Below are 21272 nucleotides of genomic sequence, written 5' to 3'. Positions count from 1 at the left end.
ATTTTAATATTTTTTATACGTGACATTTAAATTAGAAAAGATTCAATAAAATTGAATTATTTGTCATAAACGTAAAAGACTCATAATTCTCAGAACAGAAAATAATTTAAGACAATTGAAAAATATTCAACAAAATATATAAAATTCATTGAATAGATATATTCAACGGTCAATAAGATCATTTTAAAGGTTTTAACAAAAAAGATCATTTTAAATTTTACCATGTTATACATTAATATGTTAGAATTTCTTTTCACCAAATCGCATGTTATTCTTTTTGACCAGCTTTTATTTCATTACCAATAATAAGATCAATACTCCTTAAAAAAAAACAATAAGATCAATACAAGATTGTCTTTTAATAAAAATAAAAATAAAAATAAAAAGGTGAACACTATTTAAAAATGTAACCGCTCTTTTTAAAATCGGATTTATTCAAATATCTTACCTTTCTAATAAATTAAACACTATAGTTATTCAAAACGAAGAAAAAATAATGACAAGCAATTAAATATTATAACACCAATTCCGAAACATTATTGATTGGCGCTTTATATTTATCAATTTAATGACATGCTTAAAATCAAACTTAAAATTCACTCATCTAACTATAAATCATATGTTAAATTTTGAAAAAATAATTTCTTCACAACAACTACAACTACGTTACGTAGTTATGGTTATTGACATAAGTTGTGTCTGATCTAATTTAAATAATTGAGACGCAACTGTTTGATTGATCTTAAATAAATGATCAAGATTGTTTATTGAATTTTTAAGGTATGTCTTTATAACACTTATTAATATTTGACTTATTTAATTATTGGTTGGTGTAGTATAACTTTTTAAAAAAAAAAAGTTGAATGAATGAATTAAGGGAAAAAAGAAGGAATAAAGAGAAAGAAGAAGAGAGAGGGAGGGAAGAGATTTTGATTTCACTCATATTCATTCACGCGGAGGAAAGGGAAGTCTGTATCTAGCTGGCTGTCGGAGAGATCCCTCTGACCACGTGACTCACCACCTCATCTCTCTCTCTTTCTCTCTTTTCACTTTTATTAACAAAACCCAACCCCATCGCTTTCTTCACACCTTCCTTCTTCTTCTTCTTCCATAAATCTTAAACCCAAATCTCCCTCTCTCTCTTTCTCTCTCTCTCATTTTCTTGTTTCCATCATCACTGTCTCTCTCTCTCTCTCTCTCTCTCCACTCCTATTGGCGGTTACTTTGCTTCTTCTTCCACCATTTCACCGCCACGCGATGCCAAGATTCTCATTCAGATTCAAATGCTATTATTCCATTTGATTCCATTACTGCTTCGATCTTCTTCTACGGTATAATTTATCTCTCTTTTGTCTCTTTCTTATTCTTCAACGCATTCTTGGATTTTACTCTATTCATTCATTTATTGGCGCCACTTTCAATTCCGTTACTTCTTCATTCTCTTTCTCTCTCATTGATGCATTTTAATTATTAACTTTGTCTTTGCTTATATAAATTGCTTTTAATATGTGGCGGTGTTGTTTTATACTATTTGATTAATTAATTTTTGTAATGTTTAGTAGTATCCATGGTTTAATATATACGTCAGTTATTCAATGAATTAATGTTGATTTAGTAGTATCCTTGATTTAATTGAAATCTGATATTTCTTGTTTTTTCATACCAGATACATTAGTTATTCAATCAATTAATGTTGATTGGGGATAGAATAGAGTAGACTTGGAAGTTTGTGTAGTATTAGAATTTAGAATTCAACAATTGCAGGAAGAGAGAGAGTTGTGAATCTGATCTTGTGTATTCGCAACATTTCACTTTTTAGGTTCATTGAATAACTGATAGTAATTGATGTATTTAGTCTATATTACAAACTAGATACATTAGTTATTCAATGAATTTTTTTTTTATTTTTTTGCTTATAATTGAGATTGGAGTGAGTATTTTGACGAGAAAAGATGAATAACACAAAATGTGGGTAGAATATTTATAGTTAGATTCGTCTCTGTTTGTAATAGATTGTAACTAATCAACTTATAGTTACGACTCAAACAGAATTCAGTTATGTTCTAATAAGCTATACTCTGAGTTACATGAGTGTGACTAAATATTGCGAAAACTATATTGCTCTAATAAGTATGGATAGTAGGTTAATGCAGAAATTTATGGGCAAAGATTGAATAAGAAAGAAGAGAGTATGAGAGAGAATCTCGTACACATCAAATCAATGTTATCAATCACATAAATTGGATTAAAATCGGGCAGAGGGTGATAGATTGTAACTTGGAGAATCATAACACGGGTGGGTATGATCCACTAGGAGAAGGATTATATGAGTGTTTAATCTTAAGATAGTGGCTCCTACTTACTTTAGTTGATCATACCCACCCGAATTTCCATTTTCATTCACCTTTTTGGTTGAATATGAGGAGAAATGGCCGAGTTTCAGTTTTCTTTGGCTGTTTGGCACTTAGGAGAACTATAGTAAGCATGAGCTAATAAATTTAAAACGCCACACTTATTTAAAGACAACCCACAAGAAATAAAAAATATGACGAATTTAATGCATGTATATTTGGAGTTAGAACTGTACATAATAAAGGTTGCATTCAGCGTGTCATGCACTAAGCATGGGAATGTTACATTTTTGGCATTCACAAGAATGGCCATTCAGCGCGTCATTCCAGCTTTTTTGGTGTCTATTTCCTTTTCAGAGTAGGGTAGATTTCCATTTCAATATCTCATGTTTCTATGTAGCATAGCCATGGAAAAGGTACATTGGGAATGCCAAACTTGCAGAAAGATTCCTTGTTTTTATTCACAATTTAGAGTAACGTCGTCCTAGAATTTTTGTCTTTTAAGTTCATCTTAGTTAATAATATTTGTTCTGAAATTTTCTCATGTTGCATCTAGAATAATGCTAGTGACTGACACATTAGGGTCAATTGTAACTTGTGGCAGTTTAATCCGGAGAGAGGTTTTTGTTTATGAGTAGCTAGGTATTTTTAACCAAATTTACTGCATTTATTTTGGCACTGTAGCTTTATTGACTATTGTCCGTAAATGCTTCATTTTCATGTTATATGCAATAATTTATACCATACCTTGTATTTGGTTTATGCAGGTTATGTGGTCTTCAGCTTGAAACAGTTGAGCTGCTTAAGTATGTTTTTCAATGATTTGTGGTTCCAGAACTACCTTTTGCTTTCATACATGGTCTCTTATGGATTAAGAAGTGCGGAGAAATGGTTTTAAATTCAGAATTTACAAGAACATGGAGAGGACACGAGAAGATGCACGGATGCCTTCAGATTTCATTGGAAAATTTGGATCTGTTTCTTTGGGAACTCAAGACGAGACCTTAAATAATAAAGAATCACCTAGACATTCAAACCAAGATTTTATGTCACCTCAGAGGGCATCACAAATTCTATGGCACACTGGAATGCTTTCAGAACCTATACCAAATGGTTTTTACTCAGTTGTTCCGGTGAGGATTGATTCTTTTGTCACTTTAATAGTTAGGATATATAATTGCACTTGGTATGACACCATGAGCTTGGAGTATATTGCTTGATCATGTTATGAATGCACGGGCTTGGAGTATTAGTTGTGTTTTCAATATGACTTACCTATTTTATTGGAGATACCAATTTGGTATGACTTAGCAAAGAGTTTACAGGAAAACGGAGTTTCTTTTATTGGATGAGTTCTAATTATTGTCGCACGGGATGAAAACAGCAAAGGAAATATCAATGTTCATTTATTTATATCATTTTTGAGAATTTTTTCTTTGATTATCTTACTTCACATATTGGGAGGATATAATCTTCTGTTCTGTATTTTATTCTTTGTCCTTTCTTGATAATCATTTTTTTAATAAAATTTGGAAAAGAAGACCCATAAACGAAGCATCTTTTTTATGAAAATTCAGGGTATGCCAATTTTACAAAATACAGCATTGAGCTGAAGTACTCAGTTGTATATAACTTGTAGGAAAAGTCGTTAGGGATCTTTTGTAGTTGCTTGGTAAAAGTAGCGTAGCATGGTGGCAATGTGCTTGGAAAGGCACGTGTTTACTTTGCATGGTACATAATTGAGGTGAAGAAATAGAACTTGTCTCTAGTCTGTGCAAAATAGTTAGTGATTATGGTATCATACACTATGACTAGAGGTATCCATATCATTGATTGTTAAAGGGGTCATTTAGGTTTGCAAGAAGAGGTAAACTCAACACATTCTGAAATTCAACATGGTTCTTTTGATGTTTCCCGATGAAAGATGATCTAATTTCCTCCCTTTCTTTTAAATTTACTTATTCTGTTAAGTTCTTATGGTTACTTGGCCGTACCGGCTATTTGCTCTGTAATATAGTTTTGAAGTGTTCTGCAACAACCTTCTGCTCATTTATAGCATGCAGTACTCCTTGAATTTATGTCTTATCTCTGTTCTTGATATGCTACCAAGATGCTTTCCTCAACGTCTTTCATTGTCATTAATAAATCCGATGATATGCAGGAGAAAAGGCTCAAGAAACTTTTTGATAGTATTCCTACTTTGGACGAGCTTCAAGCCTTGGGCGGAGAGGGTTTTAGGGCTGATGTCATTGTTGTCGATGCAAAGAAAGATAGAAAGTTATCTATGTTGAAGCAACTAATTGTCACGTTGGTTAAAGGACTGAACACAAATCCAGGTGCAATAATTAAGAAGATAGCTGGATTGGTATGTACTTTTATTGTATCTTGTTTTGTAGCTCTTGTTTACCGTGTTAGGATTTCTTCATATATTATTGTTGTTCCATTGTTGTCATTTGATGCGATTTTTTTCCTTGTGCAAAAATGCACGTTAAAATGTCAAATTCTATTCCAAAATAACCCCATTGTCAAATTTTATGAGTTGTGTTATTCCTCGTAGTAGGTCGTTCTATTCATAGTTTCTACTTTCTGATTTTAGTCACCAACAACTTATTTCAATTAAATTATTCCACCTTTAGCTATCAATTACAAGTTCGTTGGTTGGCATTAATGTCAATTATTTGTTGTAACTTTCTTTTTAATGCCTTTATTTGATATTTATTTTATTTTTAAACATTGTAAAAATGTTTCTGATTTTATTGCCTTTATTTTATTGCTCACCATTTATTTTGATCTTAATTCCTACACAGGTTTCTGATTTCTATAAGCGACCAAATGTTGAAAGTCCAGCAAAAGCTGCACTTGAGGAATCCTCCCACATGTTTGAGAGTCATGGTGTCCAGATGCTGGGGCAAATAAAGCATGGCTCATGCCGTCCTCGAGCTATCTTATTTAAAGTATTAGCAGATACCGTAGGTCTAGAAAGTAGACTTATGATGGTAAGGCCTACTTTATTTTGGTTGTTATAAATTACAATTACTCCCTGCCTCACTCTTGTTTACAATGTTTTCAGTCCAATGATAATATTTTTAGCAAAAGAACTGATGATAAATATTCAAATTTGTTTACTATCATTATCTAATTTTGAAGGATTCTTGTTTCTCTTCATCAGGGTTTTCCAACTGACGGAGCTGCTGATTGTGTAGACTCATACAAGCACATGTCTGTGATAGTTGCGTTAAATTCTGTGGAACTGCTGGTTGATCTTATGCGCTTTCCTGGCCAACTGTTACCACGATCAATCAAGTCAATTCTTATGACCCACATTTCTGCAGCAGGAGAGAGTGATTCAGCAGAAAATGATTCTTGTGATTCACCATTAGAACCAAACAGTCCTTTATATGGGGTTTCAGAGAGGTTAGATTCTGAGAGTTTGGAAACTTAAATTTTTTTTTTCCCTTTGCTCAATTGCATATTTGCTAGCTTTTTTGTTTCTCAAAATTTTATTGTCCCCTAATTTTAATTTTACCAAATTAGCAATCCATTTCTTATAGTTTCAAGTTCAGCAATTATAATTGAAGCTGTTTGTGTCCCAAATCCCATTTAACATGATACCAGAGCTGGATTTTCCAAGCAATGTAGCAATTGAACACACACCTAAGCTGCTTGGGAGGGTGGGTATTCAAGCAGCATCTGTGTCCCACATTGTCATGGTTCACAGGCTGTGCAGTGCCCACATGTGTGGGCCCTCCTATAATGCTGTCAATTGCAGATAGTGAAAAATAGAGGATTGTTAAAATTCCACTAAATAGCGTATTGAAGAACAATAGCGGTTTGTCCAAATTCCTCTACACTATAGCGGTATAGCGCCACTATAGCTGCTTTTTAACAACACTGCACGCTCATCATTTGAGCTAGTTTTCGGGAGTGAAATCCAAACACTTTAACAAATATGTCCTCTCGTCAGAATGTTGATATCCAACTATTTCTGCTGTGACATGTCACCACACTGTATCCAAGTCAGTAAAGTCAATAAACGAGCGTCTGATCATCAAATTTCATGCCATACTGACAAAATGGCAATGCCCGCGTAGAGGGTGTCGCACTCTGCACCAAACTGACAAGACACTTAATTTTATCAAACCTGAAAACAGTTAGAATAACATTGTTACATTTGAGGAAGGGGGGAGGGGGATGGAAACTGGACCTTAAAGAAGCAAGGACATTTGCATATTGAATTGCAACTTCTGAGTATGCATTAGACAAATGAGTGAAATGACCTTTAAGTCGTCTGTTTTGTTGGTTAAAAGAGTTGTTAGTTGACTGATATTGATTTCTTGGCCCCCCTTACAGTGCTGAAAAAGATGACAATCTCCAATTCCATAGAAGATTTGAAGCATCTTCAAATGTATCAAGTCCTCCCTTGCGAAACATGATGTTACGATCAAATACCTGTCTGGACAGGAAATTAAGGTAATACTTCCTTTGCTAGATCTTATGCTTTGGTCTTGTTGTCTTGTTATTTTTGTTCAGTTTAAGATTCTATTGTCTATCTTTTCCCTCTTCACGTTGAAGTGATATTTTCCATTATGATTTGTTTGTTTATATGGTTTGTGAACCTTATTTAACTATATTTCTTAAATATGTAGAATACCAACTGTTTCTTGTTGAATGGTTTTGTCAATTTCCTCAGTTTTTCTCATAGTGAACCCAACATTGCAACTTCATTTGGTCGGCGCAGTCGAAGAAAGGTCATTGCTGAACAGAGGACTGCTAGCTCCAGGTTATTCCTGATTTGTGTTTTTTAGATTGATATGTGTATATTGTTCATGATCTTGGATATTGTTACTTTATTGATCATGGTGCTTTAAAACTTATCTTGATTTTGATTTGTTAGATAAAACTTTTTATTTAACTTAGATAGCTGGCATTATTTTTTTACTCTGGCAATATGAGCATTTTTTTTTCAGAAGCTGTTATAGGTTGTTTCTCAAAATAACACTCCCTCCGTCCTGCAACATATGTCATTCTAGCAAAAAAAAAAACTGTTTCGTTTTTAGTCATTCTAAAAAATTTCTTCAAACAGTGGTCCCCGAAATGTTTTCCGTCAGTGAATTTGGTACTCGCTGTTAAAGGCTGCATACACGATACTGTATAGAGGGACTGAAAACAAAAGAAGATATATTTGTAGGGATCAAAAACGTGTGTTAAAATAAGTTTTTGATCCCAATCTTTGTTTTTAGTCTCTTATAAAGTGCCATGTTTAACTTATTTTAATTAACTCTACCTTTACCTGCAAAACTTATTTATGTGGAACACTTTACAGTAGAACTCTAACCTAGGGCTCGTGATACCATGTTGAAAGTACTCTATAATTCCAGAGAGTATTTATTGCAATGTAAAGGGGCTCCTTTTATAGGATAGAGTACATAAAGTACTCCACAGATTAAGGAGTGACTGAAGGAATTAAAATAAAACATGATAAACATAAAATCAAGTAGTATCGAGCTAATAATGATTAAATATTTCAACAGTTATCTTTAGTTTTCAAATGGAATTTAGAGTGGAAACCTCCCCCGGTAGACTTGCCGATTGTGTCTTACTTATGGGTCTGTGTTTTATCAATTTGTGAACCGGTGTTACCGGTATCTAAATGATCTCTGAATTCAATTTACTAAAATACCTTAGAATATTAATACTGTGTGCTCAGTCTCCTTTTGTGCTTCAATTTTTTTTTCTTTCTGATTTTGCAGTCCCGAACATCCATCATTTCAAGCTCGTGGACAGTCCAAGCTTGGCGGTGAAAAGACTGCATTTAGAGATTTTGCTGATGACCAGGCTACATCAAGGTTTATGTCTTTATGGTTCCTTAATGTTTGCTTGTACCATGTGATTGGCTGTTGGCTTTTATTTTTAACTTGACATTTTTCCATACTGGTTTCTTTTTAGTCAAGGAAAACTAGTTGTTAGTTACCTCCTCATTTTTTATCTTTCTATCCAAGTTTGGTTGTATAAATCTCTAATAACTAGTTCAAGTTTGGATAAAACAATGATATTGGTTAGTTCAAATTTTCATGAGAATTGCCGCCTAATACTGGCAAAAGCGTAACAAGGATAAATTATCATCACTATAGGCGTCGCAGATTCGCAGTGGACTAGAAACTTAGAGATCATTTCCTTTTGCCGTAATGAATTTGGTGGTGTGGACATAAGTTTCTGATGGTCATTATATCTTGTTGTGTATATATATGAGAGTATTTCTTCCTCATATTTTCAAATAGACGACTCTTTTTCTTTATTTCTTTCAGATCCAGCTATAAGTCGGATGGTGCATCCTCATCAGGACCTCGTAGAATACGAAGAAGAAGCATTAGCATTACACCAGAGATTGGTGATGATATTGCAAGGTTGGTTGTTGCTCGGTTATGCTTCTGCATTTGTGTACGCTAAGCTTGGTGTCCATAGTGCTGAGCAATGTTAACTTGTTTATTGCATGTTTGCTAATGATTACTTAAAAACAAATTCAGCCATTTTTTCTAGAAATCTATAAGCTAATCCTAATACATACTTGTACCATAACTTTATCACCTTCAATGATTCTTTTTTCTTCTTCTTTGAATTGTGACTATATTGTCTGGTATCCATTTATCTCTTTTTTGTTGCACAATCCATTTTTTCATTCCTTTTGTTGCCTTTAGAGGTTCACTTGCAGAAAACAGCATTTCTCATTTGAAGTGAGATGTTACTTATGTGAGCTTTTAAGGTCTTCTTTGGAATTTAAAAAAATTCAGAGTTTTTGACTACAGAAGTGTTGCATGGTCTCATTATTTAAACTTAATGTTAGAATTAATTTTCTGAGGAATTGGTTTTCTTTTTGGCCAGAAAATCGTGCTTCCCTTAAGTGTAACTCATGAACTTTAGTTGTAAATATATACTATGTCATATGTATTGGAATGTACATTTTTTCCCTCTTGATCTTGATAGATGTGTGCCAGGGGTAGAGCTTTGTTGTTGGTAGTTGTGGGACTTTCAAAGGGTTTCTGTAATCTCTGATGAGTTTTAGGAAGATTCCTTATTCATATCCCATATGCTCTTTTTCTTTCCTTAAATACTTCTTTTATTCCATTTTATAAACTTTTTAGGAGAGGATTGTTGGATCAATTAACCCTTGGTTGTGTTATAATGTAATGAAGCACGGATACGAACATGGACACCGGATACGACACGGACACAGACACGCCACCGCTAATGATTTGAGAAAATCACATATTTCAGTGTAATTATAAGTGTCGGTGTCGTGTCGGTGTCAGACACGACACGTGTCCGACACCGGGACACGCCTAATCCAAAGAGTGTCCGTGCTTCATATGTAACTTCCTAATTTGATAGATCGTCATAGGCTTGGCTATCATACATGTTCCTGCTTTGTGTTAAACTACCAATACAACAAATGTAATAATTGTTATGTTAGTACTTTGGCCAAGCAAATTAATGATCCCCAACTTCCAGCATTCATGGTGCATGATCATCTGTTATTTTAATTCAGTGTGTAATGTATTGTAAATGTCCTGTTGCCAATTTATATATTTTTTTTATAACTGTGATAACTCAGGATCTAATCTCTGTAGGGCTGTGCGAGCAATGAATGAAAAACTAAAGCAAAATCGTCTTCTAAGGGAACAAGGGGATGATAGTTCCTTGCCTCATTCTCCCAATGATAGAACTAGCAGTGCAGAGCTTCAGAAAAATGTATGTGTTGTGTGCATTGTTCTGGTAACAGTGAATTATGCTATCATTCAAACTGCCTTTCTCTAGCTGTCGCATATTCTGCATCTCCTATGCATCACATCCGTGGTTGTATCACAATCTAGAAAATAGCAACATGCTGTCATAATTCATAATAAGTCTGATCTTTTTCTTATTAAAAAGAGAGCATAACAACTGTTTAGTTTGTTGACAACCACAATAATTTTGTTTTATAATAATTGGGGATAGAATCATAACCATAATGATCAATAATAACTCTGGAGTTACATGTGTGGTTTTCATTATTGATGAGTCTTGTTTTAGATGGTTTGGGCATGTGCGGAGAAGATTTATAGAAATATTGGTTAGGAAGGTAGATTAGATACAGGAGAGTCCAATAGTTAGAAAGAGGGAGACCAAGGAAAATTATAGGTCAAACTTATTAAGTTAAATTTGGAATAAATGACCTGTTATTAGACATTATTCATGATAAGTCATTATGACGTTTAATCCATGTAGCCTACTCCACATAGTTGAAAAATGCTTTGACTGTTGTTATTTCAATGTTGATGATTATATTATAGTATTAACATGTGAAACTTAGTGTATAAAAATATTTGGACTGGTTTCTGTTTTAAAATATGGAGTTTGACGCACGTGACTCCTATGCTGCATTATCACAGCTGTCAAATTTCCGTCTTGATGGTCATGAAACGTCCCCCTTATATCCACTGTACCGTGACAATGTACCTTCTCAAAAGGCAGTGTCATTACCCTCTTCACCACATGATTATCGAAGACAAACTTCTGAGACAAGCAGGCCATTGGGATATGAATTGAATGATGAACTGGAGTCAACTTGGAATAAAATCCTTGAATCATCAATGGCGGATAATAAACCTCTGTTGCCTTATGAAGAGTGGAATATTGATTTCTCGGAATTGACTGTTGGAACTCGTGTTGGGATCGGTACGTTTTCAGATTTTCCCTCAATTATTGAAATCATATGATTTGTGATTTTCGTAGTGCGGCTTAGTATCATTCATATGATCTAAGCATGATTAATTTGCTAAAATGATTGTGAATCACTCTTTCTGGCTGATTCACATGACTCCCAACTATTTCAGAGGTTGGATTTCTATATATTTTTGCTTGACTGTGAAACACGATGGTAGATCTGGATAAGATCTGAATTTTTTCCTGGGGTTCAGTTGTTCAATTTGAAAATCCAAGAAAAGACCTTCAGTAGTCAGTACTAAATTCTACTTCTCCCACATGAAGAAAAAAATTAAAAATAAAATTGCATGATTCATTTTCCACCTTTTTCTAGTTTCAACATTTTCAAGGCTTGGTGTTGAGTGTAGATCTCCTTTAAAGGAAGAATCTCGGAAAAGGAAAGGAAATATTGTAGTTTTAGCCAAGGAATTAGTGCATGAGATGGGAAGGTGGAAAGAAATTAAATAATTAGTAAATCAGTAAAGAACTCCAACTAAGAATTAATTGAGGAACGCAAAATCTAATCAGACATATTAAGGAAAAAGTTTTAGAAATTTAGAAAGAGATCAGAATTGGAGTCTCAGTATTTATGAAAGAAATAAAATTGGAAAATTAGCTACTGTACTTTTTTTATTTATTTAAGTTGTTTTAGCAATTGTAACTTAATTTTAATTTTTTCTTACCAATTCAGAGTATGATATCACTGATTGTTCAGAAAGTATCCGTTCAATTCTATTCATGATTTGAACTTCCCTGAAGAGAGCTAGGTTCATCTAATTTATGGAACTTCAATGCTCTACACTTTTCCAGGGTTCTTTGGAGAAGTTTTCCGTGGCATATGGAATGGCACAGATGTTGCAATCAAGGTTTTCCTAGAGCAAGATTTAACTGCTGAAAACATGGAAGATTTCTGCAATGAGATATCCATTCTCAGGTATTTTGCGATGATTTGTTGTTTGTCAGTGATTTTTATGTTACATCCAACATTTACTGATTCCAGTCTCTTGTTTTTGTCTTCCGCTCCCTATCTTCCAGCCGACTCAGACATCCTAATGGTACTCTTCAACCTCTTAACTTGTTATTTATATAGTAATATGGCTTTTCACCAATTGTTATTGTGCATTACTTTTTCTAGAATGAAAATATATGCAAGGGAATCTAAAATTTTGTATCATCATTTTATCGAATTTTTGAAGTTATTAGTATGGTATTGTACATATACTGTCCTCCTAAGAGCATCTCATGTCCTGTATAAAAATAATATTTCATGCACCATATTTCCTTTGCGATCATCTATAAGGGATTTAATTTTATGCAGTCATCTTATTTCTTGGTGCATGCACAAAGCCTCCACGCTTGTCAATGGTGACAGAATATATGGAAATGGGATCTTTGTTCTACTTGATTCATGTGAGTGGTCAAAAGAAGAAGCTTAGTTGGCGAAGAAGACTAAAAATGTTGCGTGACATATGCAGGTAAGTGTTCTGGTTCTTTTTTTGAATGGTAAGTGTTAGTGATTAGTTGTTAGATTAGTTTTTTCTCCTTCGTCCGGGTTTGAGCCCAAGACCTCCAACTCCTTATCCCTTAGCTCAAACCAGTTGAGCTACCCAATCCCCCCAGTAAGTGTTCTGGTTATTCACACCCTTCAGAACCTTTCAGTTCTCCATTCTTTTCCAATATAAGTCATTTAAGCTTCATTGTCCATTTACATTCATGTCAGATATTGTTGTTGGTTCCGCAAATATTAATTATGCATATGATGGAAAATTATGTTCATCCAGCCTAAAGGAATACGAAACAGATCCTACCATAGTGAATAGAGCAAATAATCATAATTATCGAAGGGTTTTCCCCCAATGAAAGAGAAATGCAATTTACAGCTCATTAGAAGTTTTGAGTTTAATTAATTTACCATCGAATTATTATAAAGTGCCAGATTGTATTTTACTTCAGTCAAATTGTATCTCTGTTGGTCAAACTGTTCTGCAAGACTTGTAAATTTGGTGGATTATGTAATTTTGGTAGTTGATATTTGGTAAGATTGTACTTCATTGACATTTACAAAAACTCTTTGGTGGTGAGTAGGGGCTTGATGCATATACATCGAATGAAGATTATTCACCGTGATGTGAAAAGTGCAAATTGCCTTGTGGATAAGCATTGGACAGTGAAAGTCTGTGATTTTGGACTTTCAAGAATAATTACAGAGTCTCCCATGAGAGATTCTTCTTCAGCTGGAACACCAGAATGGATGGCTCCTGAACTGATTCGAAATGAGCCGTTCACTGAAAAATGTGATATCTTTAGCCTAGGTGTGATAATGTGGGAGCTCTGCAACTTGAGTAGGCCATGGGAAGGCGTACCTCCAGAGAGGGTATGTTTGTTAGATTTGTTACGATTTCTATTGCTGTCACAGTTCTATATTGGAAACATATTTGTTGAATTCTGGAGAATCAAAATAACAGTTTATGTTGGCTAATCTTTATTCTCTGCTGATTAGGTGGTTTATACTGTTGCTAATGAGGGTTCCAGATTGGAGATTCCTGAAGGCCCGCTAGGCAGACTGATTTCAGGTATCTGCAACTAATTCATAACTTCAATCAATACCCTTTTGTTTTAAAAAATAATTATATATTTTTTTTTTTTTGGGTCTTGTTAAGGAGTGCCCCTGGGGCACTCTTTAAGCATTCCAAATTAAGAAATGATTTATTAAAAAAGTCAAATAGTTCAATTTCCAAGGCGTTGAGTTGAATACACAACTTTTCATAAAAAGTTACTACTTTAGACCCTTAAAAAAAGCATTAAGCATGTTATAATTCAGACCCCATCTAGTTTAACTGGTTACTTGATTTTTCATGTGCAGAGTGTTGGGCAGAACCGAATGAGCGACCAAGTTGTGAGGAGATCCTATCTCGCTTGGTGGATATTGAGTACTCGATGTCTTGATGCAGCAATTACCTTTTGTACATAGTGAACTTTGGGTTGAGTTATCACATTGTATTTTCGGCTGATGTTGTAAACTTATATGAATTATATGTCCTGAAAACATGTTAAAATGTGCGTGCATTCGTGCATTTCTTGAATCGTCTCTTATGTGAAGCAATGTAAAGAGAAGGAAAAGAAGCAATGGCTTTTTTTTATCCATCTCTTTAATCACACAAAATATGGTTGACCTTTCATTTAATGGTTGAAAATTTTGAAAGAAGTAATTCATGACAGAATATTCAATATACTGAACAGTCGAATCCTACTGGCTTCCATTCTTTCAAACACATGCTTAATTTTAACCTATGAAGCTCGGTTGTACCTAAAATAGGTGTTCGGATCCTTTCCTTCACATTACACAGGAGGGATGAGAGAGAATAGAGAATTGAATGCTAAAAAAGCGATAAAAGAAGAGAGATAGAGAGGATGGAGAGAGTGAAGGAGAGGATCCGGCTCTCTAAAATAGTGATGCTCGGTGCTGGTACATGTATGGAACTAAACACATATATCCATTTTATCAGTAAGAATTCCAAAATATGTTGGGGTACATATTATAATTTAATCAACTGTGATAGAAATTCAGACAGTAATTTTTTGTTGTTTTTTACACTAAACGGACCTACCTTGGGTTTTAAAAAAATTCTGTATTTTCACATGCATAGCTATGCATCAGATTCTAACCTAAGATATAAGTTTAAATACAAAGAGCTCTTGCTAGAAGACTCAAAAAACAAATCGTATATAAGTTTCTCATAATAATCTACTTGTCAAAAAAAGTTTCTCATAATAATTTCAACTTTTTTTACCTTATAATTTAAGTTCTTTTTTTTTTTTTTGGTTACCTTGATAATTTAAGTTCTTGTGAGAGAAGATGCATGTAATCTCTCGCGCATATTTATTCCACGAAAATAACAAAATAGCCGAGGGTAGAATGGTTACATTTGAGACTCAAACAAAAATCCAACTGGAGTCCCACGATTTTACGGTGTCAAAAGAGGAAAGTGACAAATAATCTACCAAAGCCGTAATTGATGTTAATAATTGGCAATAACAATTAACAAGCCCTATAGCCTTAAGAACTATCCTCTTTTTTCTCTTGTTTATTGCATCCTAGCAAACATTACACTTGATCAGTCACATATTTGACGCCTATTCAACGCATCTTCAAAGCGAATGCATGATCCTACCCTCATCTCTGTACTCATGTCATTCTCTGGTGCTGGATAGTAATCCTCTCTCAGCTGAACATCTCTCAGATTTGGTATTTTGAGGAAGTAGTTCATGAAGTGTTCATGAGTTGTTCCATGAATGAAAAGCTTCCTCAAAGTATAGCATTCTTGCAACAGGCCAGCAGCTGGAAGAGACAGACTCCTCTGGTTCACATCCTCATCTTGTGGTGGCCAGTAATGAAGTTCATTTAGACTCAAGCTACCGATCCCATTAAGGAAGAACCTCTCCCACCAACTCAAATCCAATTGGCCGGAAGGCGCTGTGTATACATAACCTTTTGTATCGCCACAATCCAGCTGCATCTTTGACAACTGAGGATAACAAGCTAGAATGCTCAAACCAAATTCGCGCACTGCCGGTTTGGGCTGTCCTCTGCAATCTCCTTCGACTTTTATACGAATCTCTTCTAGATTGGGGCAATCCTCCAACCCTGCTACTGGCAACTGAGTCAAAAGTTCACCAACCTTTATCCAAAGAGAAAGATACTCCAACCTATCCCAGCTATAGCCATAGTATCCATTGCCGTTACCATTGCCATTGCTTTGCACAAACAAATCATCAGCCTCCAATCCATACTCACACCTTTGCCTCTTCCTCATGCTTGTGTCTTCTCCACATTCCTCACCTCCAAAGCAATCCATTAACTCTGAACCGTTCAGTTCATCCAAAGTGTTCAGATCAAAGTTGAACAAACCTTGTCCGAAGTTATCACTTTCTTTCCATATACAATCCAAGTGAAGCCGCTCAATCCGGTCCCGAATAGGCTCCAAAGCTCTAAGAGTAGCAGCCGCATCCAGGTTGACACATGAAGCAACCTTAACATCAATCAAAGTCCTTCGAAGCAAACACGCCATAGTCCTCAACCCTTTTTCAGTAACAAGCTTACAACCCTGAATCTCAAATCTCACCAACCGTGAACACCCTCTCCCAATCTCAATCAACCCCATATCATCAAGATCACCACACGTGTTAACAGACAACGATTGAAGCCCATGGCAAAGCGCAATTCCGTCAAGCCGTGACCCAATTGCCAAACAAATCCCCTGAAACTGACCCAACTTCACAACCTTCAAATTAGGACATTTAGAACTCAACATCTCCAAAGCAAAACTAGTCTCGGTGACATTTTTACAAACATCTAGCACCAATTCTTCCAGAAGAGGCAACCCAGTGAACAACGCTACAAGCGTGGCACGACTCACCCTAGCATCCTCTACACCTTCTTCCTCTCTCCGATTCGAAAACGACGACGTATCAGCCATGTGAAGAAGTTTCAGCTTAGGACAATTAGAAGCGACGGCCAATAAAGTTTCGTCACCGACAAAACCGATGTATCTCGGATCAAAAGTGCATGCAACAAGAAAGTGTTCCAGATTAGGGCAAGATGAAGTGATGGATTCGATTTGGTTAGACTTGAACCCCTCCGTGAACGACGTCGTTAAGAGATTCAAACGACGGAGTGAGGCGGCTGTGGTAGTATTCTCCGCCAAAACCGGTGGAAGATCCTCCGGCCAGTGATAGAACGATGAAAGATCAAGTGAAGTAATCGATCGGCACCGTGAGAACAAGGCGTCGAAGTCTGACCCCGGTTGCAACCCCTGCGGCCGTTGATGCCACCGAACAAGCCGAACATCACGAAGCTCCGGCCAGTGGTTGAAGAGAAGAAGGTGAAGCGTGTGCGGGTCACGCACGTAGACAGTGAGTGAAGTCACGCGCGGGAAAGTATTTCGTAACCGTTGAGCTAGAAGCGGAGAATCATTACCAGCAGGTGAACAGAACAGCGCGTGACCCCACGGCGAGAGAAGTGATACATCGAGATGAGTAACGTTCGTGAAGGAAGTTGGAATTCTGTATAAGTCACGCGCGTTTCCTCGGAGCGTGAGGGATAATCGCGTTTTTCTCTCTAACTTGAAGAAGCTATGACATACTAAGGAGAGTGAGTTTCGAGTTCGTGTGTCAGTTATTCCGGTGAAGACTTTCGATAAAATCTCCTCCGGTAGGTGGCTGACGGTGGTTGCTGAGTTGTTTCCTACCATCACCGGTAAGAAATTCTCACGAAAATAACTACTTTCTTCTTTTTAGGAATATGTATGAAGGAAATTTATAGAGGTAAGGTGATTGGGGTATTGAGTATCAATCAATGAAATCTAGTGAGTGATATTTGTGGCAGTTTCTGAGATGTTATAAAGAGTAATGTTTTTATTACATTTTTATTTTATTTTATTGTATTGTGTATGGTAGAGGATGATATCATATGCTTGATTGATAATGGGTATTGATGGGTATGGTATGGCTATTATTAGTCATAAGATTGAAAACACTTTGTTGGTTGGGTGATGCATAGCCACGTGAATACGATGTATGTAGCTCACTAAATTTTAAAGGGTTTTACTAACCATGTCTCTTTGAGTATTTGTTAAAAAATTTATAAATAGAAATTTTATCTTAAAAATATAATTTTTTTTTATTAAATAACAATTGTATAAATTTTTAAGGAAATTTATATATTTTGATTGCTTAAACAATATTTACAAGACATTTTTTAATATTCTCTTATTTTAAAATCGTGTGATCTGGATCCGCTATCTTTAAAAGATGTACGTCTTTTCCTCATCTTATTTATCATTTTTGTTTATTTTTTCTTATCATACATTAAAGTCATGATGATTTTTTCACCATTAAGTTTGTGTTTGATATTACACCGATAACTTTTGTAAAATCACAGTTTGACATATCCACGATGATATCAAACATCGATTAAGAGTAACTAAGATCCAAAATTGTGTGTGTGAGAGATGGTTTGAAAATGAGGGATGGTTTGGATTTCTGTAAAAGGCAACAAGCCAGCAGTGGGAAATGGGGTAATGGTACAAAATGAAATCTGCATGTACATTATTATTAAGATTTAAGATAAGGGAAAAAAGAATAGGGACAAACAATTGGGGGACCACAAACAGGACCCAGTTAATCCCTTATGAGATAAAGAAAGAGGGTTAAATCACTCAGAGTCACATTGTTGGATTGAATTTTGTTTACTTCTTTTCTTGTTTCGTATCTTGTTCATTTTTTCTTTCTTTCTATCTACTTACTTTGTCAAGCTCTGTCTTTTCCATTTTGATTGGATTTGGATAGGAACACAAAACACAATAGTGCAACATACACTTGGCGTTAATATCTCTATTGGATATTGATGATATTTTTAAAACTGGCGTTGAAATAATAATAATGGAGTATATGTATAATAATATAATATGTGAGTCAGTGAGTGACCGACGAGGGACCCAACGTTAACCTTCCTTTCGAGCTTCCAATCTAATTTAGTCCAATCAATCCACGTTAAATAACAAAGTTTACATTGACACATGAGATTCAATACTATATAAGTTTTTTCTTTTTTTATTTCTAAAATTTATCTCTCTTTCACAAAAGACCAACAAATGATATTAATAAATAGAGTAGTGATATTTGAACAACTATTTCATACAATTTTTTGTGATAATTTTTTTTCTCTCTTTTTATTGGTTAAAAACTATGGAGAGAAAAAGAAAGAGAGAAAATAAGAGGATAATGTGAGTATGAAAGAAAAAGTTGTCATAAAGTGGTTGTACAAATATCATTTCTCTAATAAATACTTATTATCCAAGATACAAAGTGTATCATTCATGGATTCTTAAGTTTTTATATTTGCTCTAGCCCATAGTACAAAACTGATTTGTGAGATGATGGTTATCCATATTTAGAAACACTTGTTTATGTCATTTTTCATCAAATATGATAGTATTTAACACAGCCTATCGCATCCAATACTATTAGACTTGATGCATAGATATAAATGGTAGGTGGTTCGATCAAGACAGATCTTGGAAAAGGTTTTAATATCACCTTAGATTTTTATACTAGAGATAATTCATTCTCCTAAAATCAATTTGTGAGGTAAAATTCGCTTTCACTTATAAACAATTGTTCATGTTATCTCTCATCCAACGACTCTTTAACATGAATAAAACAATTACAACTCACTAAATATACAATCAAAATCAAACCTCAAGAAAAAACAAACAAATACCATCCCATACAAAACAAAATCCTCAAAAGAGTACATAAGTTATTATTGATGATGTGTGAGTTAGGATGGGGGATGGGGGATGAGGGGCAAGCGTGAAGTTGGAGGAGGGGGGCTGTTTGCGTGGGAAGAAGAGTTGGTGGAGGAATTTAAATTATTATTTCACGGTGTGACTTTGCAGGTTGATAAAGTTGATAGGTGGCTATGGAATTTGGAAACATCTCATGTCTATTTCGTCCGTAGTGCTTATAATTTGCTCACTTTTCAACCTCCGTTTGTTTCTATGGTGGCGGTGTCCTCTCTTTGGAATAAAGATGTCCCTTTGAAGGTCGTTTTGTTTGCTTGGCGTATGTTTCGTGATAGGTTGCCAACTAAGGATAACCTTCTTCGTTGTGGAGTGATTCCTAATGATTCCTGGATGTGTGTTGCTGGCTGTGGGTCCGAAGAGACTTCAGCACATTTATTTTTACATTGTAATATATTTGGTTCGATTTGGCACTATATCTCCAGGTGGTTGGGTTTGTCGACGGTAATTCCCTTCACTGTTGATGGCGGTGTCACAAAGGCACGACGATCAATTTTACAGGTTCTTTGGTATGCAACTACGTGGAAAATTTGGAAAGAAAGAAATAACATGCTCTTTAATGGCAAAGAGTGCTCAATTATGCAGGTGGTTGATAAAATTAAGTCGCTGACTTTCATGTGGCTGAAGGCGAAATTTCCTTCTCTTCCCTTCAACTATCATGGCTGGTGGCTTAGTCATTTCACTATTTTTGGCATAGGCTAATAGTTATTTGCTTTCTTTAGTCACTGTTTTGGTTTTCCCTTGTAAATATTTGTTTTGACTTTGGTGTCTTTTCCTTGGCATATCTTATGTTAGGGAGGACCTTTTGATGTGGTAATATATTTCATTGTAGCCTCTTAAAAAAAAAAACCTGAAGCCAATGATCACACACATAAAAGGATATCTCCATTTTCGATGAAATTCAAACGTGAATTCTTTGACTTGGATTTTGAACCACCCTTAAGAACACGATTTAATAGTTGTTGAATTAGAACTATAGAAGTAATAAAAAATTATCAATTACTATTACCATGGAAATAAAAATGCAAATGAATCAATTAAAAGTTATAAAATAGAAATAAGATTTCATTTTTGGTTGAAAATACATAATATGATTTCATAAGTGGATCATCGATTGCCTAAAAGTGTCGCATCCTTTTTTGCTCTAGTTCATTCAAATTTAGTTGAAACCGCAAGAACCCTTTTACTTCATCACAATGTTCCTTTTCAATTGCCTAAAAATGTTGCGTCATTTTTTGCTCTAGTTCATTCAGATATTTAGTTGAAACTGCAAAATCCTTCTACTTCATCACTGTTCCTTTTTGTTTGTTGGATGAAGATTGCTCCTACTTATAAACATATATTTAAGTCATATTTTATTTGATGTGAGACTCATTAACAACAATCATTGCATCACAAAGGTTCATGGTCTTATACAAGTTAGCATCCACCCCTCAATAATATAATTTTATGTCACCAAAGCATATTTAAGAACAAAACTAGTCTTTTTGAATAGCATCATATGGAATTTAGGGACATGTCTTAAGTTATATATAAAATTAAGTATGTGAATATTTAGTTTTTGTAAATTATAAGTTTGTGGTTTCCTAAAAAAAAATAAAAATTTGCGGCTGAATTAAGCATCGTTGATGGAAACATACCATCGAGTTGTTTTGTCTAGTTTTGAATGTAGCAGTTTGTAACCAAATATATGGTTGGTGTTGGTTGTTGAATGAATTTATTATATAACAAGGTAATAGCTTGGTTAACGTTGATATATGGGTGGGGTGGATTAAGGATTGGAAGCAACTTTATTTGCCACCCCTGGCCCTACAAGAAA

General features: G+C 34.9%; 2 protein-coding genes across 3 annotated transcripts; one reads left to right on the top strand and one right to left on the bottom strand.

Moving 5' to 3' along the window:
* The first annotated feature begins 880 nt into the window (after positions 1-880).
* On the top strand, positions 881-14299 carry LOC11414125 (serine/threonine-protein kinase EDR1). 2 transcript variants are annotated; one of them, XM_003607545.4, is made up of 17 exons: positions 881-1331; positions 3119-3484; positions 4513-4716; positions 5159-5347; positions 5521-5765; positions 6702-6821; positions 7042-7131; positions 8102-8197; positions 8657-8755; positions 9977-10097; positions 10778-11063; positions 11901-12024; positions 12126-12145; positions 12409-12565; positions 13176-13464; positions 13591-13663; positions 13954-14299. In XM_003607545.4, the coding sequence occupies exons 2-17, from the start codon at positions 3269-3271 to the stop codon at positions 14034-14036; spliced, it is 2412 nt and encodes an 803-aa protein (XP_003607593.1). In that variant the 5' UTR covers positions 881-1331; positions 3119-3268; the 3' UTR covers positions 14037-14299. The 2 variants fall into 2 exon arrangements, with proteins under 2 accessions (XP_003607593.1, XP_024638131.1); XM_024782363.2 differs by having other exon boundaries at positions 7054-7131; positions 13954-14234.
* Positions 14300-14947: 648 nt separating this feature from the next.
* On the bottom strand, positions 14948-17568 carry LOC11406910 (F-box protein MAX2). Its single transcript, XM_003607544.4, has one exon. It carries the CDS (start codon positions 17339-17341, stop codon positions 15206-15208), a length of 2136 nt encoding a protein of 711 aa, XP_003607592.1. The 5' UTR covers positions 17342-17568; the 3' UTR covers positions 14948-15205.
* Positions 17569-21272: the final 3704 nt, after the last annotated feature.

This window comes from Medicago truncatula, chromosome 4, assembly GCF_003473485.1.
Source record: "Medicago truncatula cultivar Jemalong A17 chromosome 4, MtrunA17r5.0-ANR, whole genome shotgun sequence".
Classification (NCBI taxonomy): Eukaryota; Viridiplantae; Streptophyta; class Magnoliopsida; order Fabales; family Fabaceae; genus Medicago; species Medicago truncatula.
Note: the sequence above shows the minus strand (reverse complement) of the source record. Positions and strands in the feature narration are given on the sequence as shown.